This window comes from Zootermopsis nevadensis, unplaced genomic scaffold (assembly GCF_977971745.1).
Source record: "Zootermopsis nevadensis isolate Lab colony 2312 unplaced genomic scaffold, Znev_1.0 Znev_ptg000030l, whole genome shotgun sequence".
Lineage (NCBI taxonomy): Eukaryota > Metazoa > Arthropoda > Insecta > Blattodea > Termopsidae > Zootermopsis > Zootermopsis nevadensis.
This window is the reverse complement of record NW_028259162.1, coordinates 19,810,348-19,820,495: the sequence shown is the minus strand read 5'-3', so window position 1 is coordinate 19,820,495 and position 10,148 is coordinate 19,810,348. Positions and strand designations below refer to the sequence as shown.

The following is a 10,148-nucleotide window of genomic DNA, read 5'->3' as shown; positions in this document are numbered from 1 at the left end:
GCACTATTTGTGCAGTCATGGATATTGATGGCCTTGAGTTATTCAAAAATAACTTTTCCACCCACCAACAGTTACCAGACTTTTTAGATTGTGGTGCTTTTACTTCATTCATCTCCCATGAACCACATCATAAGCTTGACTTAGTTTTTCATTCAAAATCAGATGAAATTGTCCCTACAGATCTTCGTAAGTCTTCACCGCGAAATGTACAAGATAGATTTATATCGAAGCTCAGTTTTTCAGAATTATATGTGGATTCCCAGACTAATATTGAAGATGATGAGAGTACCTACAAAGGTACAGACAAGGGAGGACAAGTCACAGACGGTATTAAATCTGTTTTTGTTCTCCCACTTACAGAAATGGAGGAACTTCATGCTACATTATCTGTGGTACATAAAAGTGAAATGAATGTAGTTAATTTTACACCTACTTACATAGCGATGAAAACCACACCTTTTACAGATTTGGTGCAACTTGGGTCAGAGGGAAGCAATGAAGCTGTCACTCTAAGAATTGAAAATTCACAGTTAGGGCAGACACCTGTTTCTGGAGATTGCACTGCTGAAGGCAATCTTAAGGCCAGTGAAGTGGATATGAGATTCAGTGAAAAATCATCTAATTGGAAGAAAGAAAATTATGATGTAAACTTCAAAGAAGTTACTGGTAAAAACTGTGTGGTGGTTGAACCTTCAGACAATATCTTGTCCATGACTACAGAGCCCACAACAACTAAGAACTATAAAACCAATGTGCTGGATATGCATGTGTCACATGACAATTTGGAAACAGAGAGCAATCCCAGTTTCATCATTCTTGATACTGAAGGTGGAACTGTAGCCCCACCAAAATTTGGTGCTAATGAGTTGACTGTTACAGATGATTCCCATAAACTGTTAGTGCATATATCATTGTCAGAGACACACTCTGAATCCCATGGGCTATTTAGTGATGTCCAAAGTGGATTCTGGAAAACTGATACTGTGGATCAGATAAAAGGATCAGGTGATGAGATAGAGACCATCAAAGAAACATCTCCAGGTATTTCTGATACTGAAAGAAGTACTGTAGAAACTAGCAACATAATGATGGTTCAGAACAAGTATAAGCACATTCTTCCTGTAGAAAACAGTCAAGAACCTGAGACAGATGCAGATGACCTGTATTTGAATGGTTTCTCAGGTGGTAGAGATCAAAAATCAACAGCAAAATCAAGCTTTATTTCAGTTATAAGAGACAATCATTCTATCGCAGATGTTAAATATCTTGAGGTGAGTGATACAGAGCATTTAACTCAGCATTCAGCATTCATTTTTACAAAAAAACATGTAGACACAAACACAGATATCAAGGACATGGACATGTGTGAGGATGAGTACCATAAAAAAGACACGTCCATTATTTCTGACATTGTCAGGCACGTGGATTATGACATAGTGGCTATGGAGGCTGATGGACCGGTTCCAGCAGAAACTCGACAAGTGCTATCTGCAACATTATTTGGTTCACCCACTATAGGAATGACTTCCCCAGATATTGAAATGTATAGTGGCAGTTCAACTGACACTGAAGGCATTGTTAGATCTGAAGATGCTGAAGATATTTTTTGTGGTTCTCATGCAGATACTGCAACACCAGTGGATTTGGATTTGGGCACTGAGGACCATCTCTTGTCAACCATTCACATGCAACACACTCATAAATTCAATATAGTTGCACCTGAAGAAGCTGGTCATGTAAAAGGAGGTGGAGACATTCAGGAAATTGTCACCAATGATGAAACATCACAACAGTACTACCCTGAAGACCATATTTGTGTAGTAGATGTAGAAGACCAAGTGTGTGTATGTGTTGCTGCTGAGGATGTCACACAAGATACAGTGTGCATCTGCATTGGGAAACATCATGGTGAGCTGACAATGGAATGGAATGCTTCCTGTGGGTCTGCATCATCTCACAGTGGTAGCTGGAATGCCACTCAGGAACATGAAGGTATAGGCTGCATACTAAAATTGTCCTCTACTACTTCTTGCCTTACTCCCAGTTGCATTAGAGCAGATTCAGTCCTCTATGCAAACAGCAGTCCCACATTATTATCATCCTACTCAGCCAGCTGGTAGTAACCCTGTAGCCTTGCAGTTGTGTAGTCAGGATACTGAAAACAACCTGGTAAACATATCTGCTTCATCTTGTATCAACAGCAGTCAGTGTTAAGTTATTTCCACACCACTAGAATAAAGAACCCTTATGAACCCTCATGTCTGATATCACTTGTTCAGTCATGGACCATGCTTTATGTAAACAATCCAGTCATCTTTGAAATGACTTCATATTTCAGGCATGACAACATTTTTTCCTTAACAACAAAGGAAGTTATTGTGTATGGGGAAAGCATAATGTCGAGAAGAAATTAAGAAATCAATTGTTTGTTCTTATGCATTTGTCTGGCAATGTTCTACTAGACATGAGAGCTATAATAAACTTCCACAAACTTTAACTTACATCACTGCCGTGAAGTTGAAGACCTAGTAGTGTTTCTAACTTCATTACCTAGTTTAAAAATCTCTCTGTTCACAAAGAAATGCTATTAAATGTACTGAAGCCTCTGAATATGGATCACTGCAGACTTCTGGATCAGTCTTCAGACTTAACTCTGATCAAACAAACATCAATAATGGATCTACAGTAAACAGATTAGAAGAGATGGACTACTGGCATTATAGCTGTGTATTTTAAGCCCATTGTTTAATTATTTCTCTTGAAAACTACATTCCACCTTTCAGAACAAGCAAGTGGTGTAGAGACCAGACAGAAATCGACGTATGAAAGGATTCATGTTCTGAGAAGCAGAATAATAGCATGACAGCCACAATTATGGCTCCATGCTTATTGCTACCTGTAACACCAAGAGATGGAGATTTTACAGTGAATTGGAATCACTTCTTGAGTGAAAATTCTGACACAGGTATCATGTGATGAAAACTGTCATAACTGGTCAATAATTATGGGATTCTGCGTGACAAAGAAATATCAAGTGTCAAAGTAGCATGGAGTGGTACTACTGCAAATTCAGCATAGAATCAAGATTGTTTTTCTCTTAATGGAAACATTAGCAGAATTGGAGAAGAAATGCAAAGTGAAGAATTAATTGACTGTAACTTGTCTCACTTAACCGACTTGGTATATATGTAGATCTCTTGGGAAACAATTAAATAATTACAAGTACCATAATATAGTTGTGTTATGTAGTGTAGGTAGAAATCAATAAGACATTGAAGAACATTATACCCAAGTACTTTGTTGCTTACATGCTGCTTTTCCAGCTAGTGACAATGTGTTATACTGTTGCCTGAATTGAGACTTCGTATGTTCAAGCATTGTGCCTGTTCCATGTATTTTATTTATGGTTTATTAAATGAGCTGTCAGTACCTCAGATTAAAAGGTGTTGGCCAGTATGAATAATGAATAGTAAAGTATGTTGATGGAAGCAATCCTGGCCTACTTTAGTACACTTTCTTGATATTTACCTACAGGGACTGGGGAAAACATGTAAAATATCAGTAAGGATAGTATTCTCAGGTCTGATACTTGAATCCATAAGCTCCCAAATGCAAAGCACTTTTGTTAACCAGTCAGTCATGACATTTGGTTGTTCGCAGACGTTACTTTTTGTATGGTGTGTTGGAAAAATTTGGTTTCTCTCTTCCAGTTCATATTGTTCAGAAAATACAAGATGTATCGTTTCTACTGAATATCCTCTTCTACTTTTTCCATGCCACTCACTAGTCCATACCATAGCAGGCGGTAAGCTACCAGCTTCTCACCATGGAGGCCTGTCCATTTGGTATTTGTTGTGGACAAAGTGGCACTGGGACAGGTTTTTCTCCAAGCCCTTCAGGTTGCTTATATTTGTATCATTCGACTAGTACAGCGGATTCCGGTTAATTGGGACACATCGGAACTAGAACACTTTGGCCAAATTAAGCGGCTACCCCAATTATGCGAAGTTCCACATAAAGAGTTAAAAAGGTTTAAAACAAAACACAAACTCCCATTTATTGAGATGATTTACTGAGCAACAAAAATACTGTAAATGAATTCTGGATCAAATGGTACAGATCAGAGAAAAATATTTGCGACCAACCAACACTCCGATGATTCACTAGTGTTCCATGAGATTGATGAAGGTGTTCCACCACTAAAATCAAGGAATGGCTATCTTTCCAAACTGGAATTTCATCATCATTTGTTGAGATACATAGACCATAATATAATACATAATATAACACATAATATTTTACATTGATATTGATATTGATATTGATGCTAGCTTCAGTGATGACATAGAAAATCTATTTTTCATGGTGTTCTGCAGGAAGCACAGTGACATTCAGGTACTCCACTAACTGAAGGGTTTGGACACCATTGATTTATAGCATATGTGTGTGAGATTCTAGCACAAATATGCATGCATTAATGAATTATAACTTGTTTCCCACAAGTTTATAAAAATAGTGGTGCTCTATTATTTTGTGCCAGATCCTTCAGTGGGAATGCATATAATTCATTAGCACTGTAAGAGTAGCACAAATTAGAGTTCAGGTTTGTTGTGTACTTATACATTCCATTGGCATATAGCTTTAATATTTGAACAACATGGTGAGTACTTTGCATGCATGGTCTGCTTTTTGATATGTTGTTTGTAGTGTGCATGTCTTTGGTTGAGTAAGAATAATATTCACCTTTTCCTAAGTAGATGTTCAGAAGATAAAAGATTGCTAAAACTGTACATTGAAAGAAAAGAGGTTATATTTTCAGACAGTAGTCTCATGTGTCTTATTGATTTCCTGTTGCAGAATGGGCTGCAAAATCCCAAGAAAAAGACAAGCACATTCATTCTACAAAATCAGGTAAGGAACCAAGATTAGAACTCTTACCTACACATCTGTAATAATATGATATTTACATGCAGTCTGAAATCAGAGTCTGTGTGATTATTATGTCTTAAGAGATCATCAACTTCTGGATGTACGTTTCTTTATCATCGTCACTTTTATAACATCCTGTCCAAAAGTGAGATACTTTTTCAAGTGGATATACCTTGTCATGGATAGAAATTCGTGATTTTTTATGGACCTATAACCTCACTTCCTTTATTAAAAGCATATGTACAAATACATGATGGACTTTCAAACTACATAAATGTTTATCAACATTTTAATGACACCTACACAATACACTATATTAGTTTTATATGATTATGGATATTTTCAGTGAAAAAGTGAAAACATTGGTTTATCTTCTGTGCTCTTACACAGCTGACCTATAGTGTTCATATTTAAACTTTATCATTTCTGCGTCACACAGTCAGACACATTACAGCTGGACATGCTTTGCCCTAGCATACTGCTAAAGTAGCCCTTTATTTAGCACCATGTTAAAGCAGACATGACATAAATTTTGTTCACTGCTCTGTAAAAATATTCTGTTACATATTTCAGCTGTAATTTATTTATCATTATCAACTTTTAAAGGTTATTTATACCAAAAATTTGTGAAGTTCAATTTATATAGTCATGACATTGTCACACATTCAAGTTCTTGTCAGCGGCTTCTGAATGTAAGCTGGAAGGGTAACAGAAAGGATGCCAAAGTAAATTATACTTCACTGATGTGTTTTTAATTTGGCACCTGAAGTATTTTAGTTTGTTGGCAGCAAGGGGATGGGGCAGTTGGTGTCTTTATTTTTTTTTGGGGGGGGGGGGGGTGAATAGACCACTATTAGAAGTTCTGAATAAACAAACTACCCTACAACTTGTAGTTTGCTGCACCTACTGTTTGTGCTTTGCTGGTGGTGAGGCAGCTAGTGTGTTTTGACAGTGGTAGACCAGAACACTGTTAGAATTTTTCAGTACAGGAATTCACATATGTACTCTTGTTAAGCTAGTGGGAACTAGTGAAGAACTTAATTTATTCCAACAGAATGCAATGGTCTTTTTGTAATAGTAGGGCAAATTTTGAGAAATGGAATAGAAACATGCTGTGAAAACCTCAAATCTTACAAATCATTTTTCACCTCTTGAATCTATAATAGTTAAATAATTCTAACCACCTGTGATTGCAAAACAGACCACTGAAAGTGTTATATGACTTTGTACAATATTTGTTGGAAATGAGTGAAAGGAAAGTTGGACTTCAATCCAGCTCAACAGGAAGACCAAACCCATAAGCCAATCAAATGATTCTTCTCGAAGCTTGACACACCAGAGCCTGGGCAGCTGTAGGATTATTCTTACATCACTGTCTGTGTTCAGTGTATAAAAAAGAACAACAAATTTTCAGTACTGTAAAGTCAGCTTGTGTATGAACCCATGTTTTCATACTTTCCAAATGTACATGCATATGCTTATAATCAAACTTATCTTACAGTGTAGGAATATATATGTTAAGAATAAGTATTGTACATTTTATTAATGTATTTTGTATTTAATTTACCTCAGAAATCTATAACCTCTTTGGGTAAAAGTATTTTGTTGTATTACAACCTAGAAATGGACAAAATATTTTCTTCCAAGAACTTTGTACTACAATATTTTACAAGTAATAGTATAATAGATATGCATATTTTGTCAGTACTAATACTGTTACTGGTTCAAACCACCAAATTCTATTGTATAATGTATACTAACAGATAATCATCAGATTCTGCTTTTGGTCTTAGAATATATTTTTTACTGCATATGTACAAAATATATTGGTACTTCTTTTGTTCTGAATCAACACAAAACCTGTGTATTAGTTTACATCTCATTTAATTTGTTTTACAAATATTTGTTTCTTAATTATTACACTGTACATGCACTTATTACTTTCTTCACATAACAGGACTCCTTACATGACTGTATCAGTATAAGAAATGGCAACCACATAATTTAATGTAATTTCTGTATTATATTAGTATCATCAGTACAATAGTAAGTAATGATTTCTAGACAATGTTGATATATATTTTTTTAGTTTGTTTTCCTTTAAGAGAGTAGTGCACACTTCATATCTGCATGTGTATCCCTCATATTCAGTTCATCTTGTATCACTTGCAGAACAGATTCCTCTTCACAGGACATTTTATTTTAAAGTGCACTAATAATCATCTTTGTTGTGTTTACCTTAGACTTGCAGACTAAGTCATGCTGCAGTTATTGTTTTTTCAGTAATGTGGAAGGAGTTAAAAACTAATGCAGTATTACATTAGAGATCTGAGTTGAGATCACATTTATCTACCAAGTGGGCCGCTAGTCTAAAGGAGCCAAAATAATATTAAAATACGATATTTTGACAGTTTGTGTGACTAAAATGTGATTTTCCACATTACATAGTAGTATAATATTCTGAGACACCATGTAACAAATGGTGAGTTTCAGTAGGTCTACTTCTACTTGTGAATTAAGCTCTGCAGTGTGGTTGCTTGTAATGTTGATTTTGTCATAGCCTTAAGGAATGTTCAACCTGAGAGTACCAGCTTTTGTATTTTTGTATTGTTTATTGTCTCTTATTTGAGACATAGAAGATTGCTTTTACTTTATGTGTGACATGCAGTTAAAAAATGTAATCATTTTATTCCTCTGATAGTGTAAGCTGACTTCAATTTTATCACATGATAGTTTCAATATCAAGAAACAATAATTAGTGAACTTATAATTAAGTCAACATCTTTTGTACATATGCTAAGTGATACTGATATTATTGGAGCAAGTTGTGACTTTTCTTGCTAGCATTTTGGTTTGATATTGAAGGTGAAAGGTCTTATCACTGAAACACATGCGCCTAAACTGTATTGTGTTGAAGCAAGCCTCGTTAGTTATGGCAGATTTTTTGGTGCCACAGAGAGTATATTTCTGTAGATGTGGTTTCACCCATTGTAGTTGATAGCGATAGCACATCGAATTATCTGTGTAGCGGTTTTTTGCCCTTCTTTTTCTTGAACATGGTTATAACAAATATGAACCCCTCAATGTCAGTGTATTCATATCTGTTAACTGTAGTCTTAAGAAATGTCCATACCAGAATTTAGTTGCACAAAAGTAATGAGGGTAGTACTGGTGTTTTAAGTGTGATGTTCCTTGCTGCAGTGTTATTATACTGCAATTCATAATAAACAGATCTCAGGTTATATTATGCTACTCAAAAGACACTTTTTATGGTATGTTTGAAGTGACAGTAATCACAGCTTGGTTCTGTGATGTATTTTCATAAACTTTCAAACAGAACTCTCTTCAGCTATTCACTGTGAGACTCTGTGCTGTATTTCATGTTCTCTCTCTTTGTCTCTCCACATTTCCATAGAACGAATGTTTGCATTCGTCGTCAAACACAGATTTCCACTTGCAAGATTTTGTTTTTCTACTTTTTGTAATACATACTTGAGACACAAATTTTACTTTATGATTCTTGCATTATTGGATATTCTTGATATCATCTCTTTTATTTTCTTCTGTTATTTGCTCAGGTGACTAAATGTATACTTCTGTTAGACCTAGCTATGGCCACCCTAAATAGCGTTGATCACAGTCCATCTGTACTACATTCAGAAAATACCATACTTAATTTAAGTTTGTCACCATATCATATCTCATGTACTCATACTCACAGCATATTCTTCTCTTATTATCCATAATATACTAGTGAGAATGTTTCTAATTGAAATAAATTAGGGAAATAATCTTTCTGCTCATTTTATTTTGTTTGCATGTATTATCTAATAATGCTAATATCAGCCATCAGCAATAGTGTATGCTGGGCAAAGGATATGCTTCTAACAGCATGCTGTACTGATAATTCGGTGGAGTATCGTTATCAATTACCATGCATTTCATATAACTAGCTGTACTTCCAGACACTGCCGTATGATATTAAGATGGTCATAATAGTAAGCTAAACCTGGCATCTGTTTTTGTTCTTTGCTGCAAGAGTTGGTCTAATTGTAACATGCTTTCATTATTATTTTTATATTGTATGATACTAGTCTTTAAATAGAGCTAACAAGGTTTAAGTGTGCCACTGTTTGGGATTTTATATATCTTTCATTATTGTCTTCATTCAAGGTTTAGTAATATTCATTCGCAGATTGTGTTGTGCTGCCTTGCAATACTAGATGATCATAAATTTTTGGCTTAGAATAAGTTAAACTTGGCATCTCCATTTCTTCTCTGATGCAGAAGTTTAAGTAGTTCTAATGGAAGCATTGATTTATTAACTCTTGTATTAAAGGCAGGAACAGTTATTAAATGGAATTAACATTGTTATAAGTGCTTATAGTGCCAGTGTTTGGGATTGTTTCCTTTCTATTAGTTATCGTAGGTTGTTTTTGTTAATATGAAGTTATGTTAAATCCCAGATTGGATGTTGACCACATCAACAGGCGGTGTTGCAGTTAAGGGTTGGGATGCTTGTGGCCACACAGCACAAAATCTCCTCATCCTCCACCTAATCAACCTGCGTTATTAGATAGATATTTATAATATCAGCATAACTGCCAGAAATATCAGGAAATTTGCCTGTTAAGTGTAGATTCTTCAGAAAGTGTTTTTTTCACAGAATCAGAAGTGAAGTATGAATTCCAGTTACCAACAGTCTCCACTCAAAGTCAGGAGTCTGAAATCATAACCCAAGTTGGAATAGTTCAAGAACTTTTACCGTCTACTGACACAGAATCTGATTCATCAGCAGAAATAGAAACATTCAATATCAATTTTCCTAAGCATGTGCCATTGAATTTAAAAAAAAATGAACCAAAGGAACACAGAAGCAGTTTGCACATTCAGCCAGAGTCTGATCTTTTTCAGTTTTATCCTGAGGTTACACCATTAAAGACTACTGATATCTTTAATACTAAGCCCTCTCAGATGCCTGTGGAAAAAACTGTGTTGAGAAAGCTGAGTGGAGTTGAGTCATTGCCATCAGATGCATATGCAGAGATTTCAAAGCCCTTAATGGAACCCAGAACTACAAGCAAAATAACAAAAACAAAGAGACCGTTAATGATGACTGCAAATGTGTTATCAAATCAAGACAAAGAGTTTGTGTCCCCACAGGTAGCAAGTAATGATAAACCTGTCAAGGATGTTGTAATTCCTGCAGAAATTACAGA

At 35.4% G+C, this 10,148-nt stretch overlaps 1 protein-coding gene across 1 annotated transcript in view; it reads left to right on the top strand.

Annotated features, from left to right (window-relative positions):
• LOC110830363 (uncharacterized) overlaps positions 1-10,148 on the top strand; it is a 96,143-nt gene that overhangs the window by 48,886 nt on the left and 37,109 nt on the right. The window contains exon 3 of the mRNA XM_087358869.1: positions 4,858-4,911. Coding sequence (XP_087214995.1) covers positions 4,858-4,911 — 54 coding nt within the window. The remainder of the gene's footprint in view (positions 1-4,857; positions 4,912-10,148) is intronic.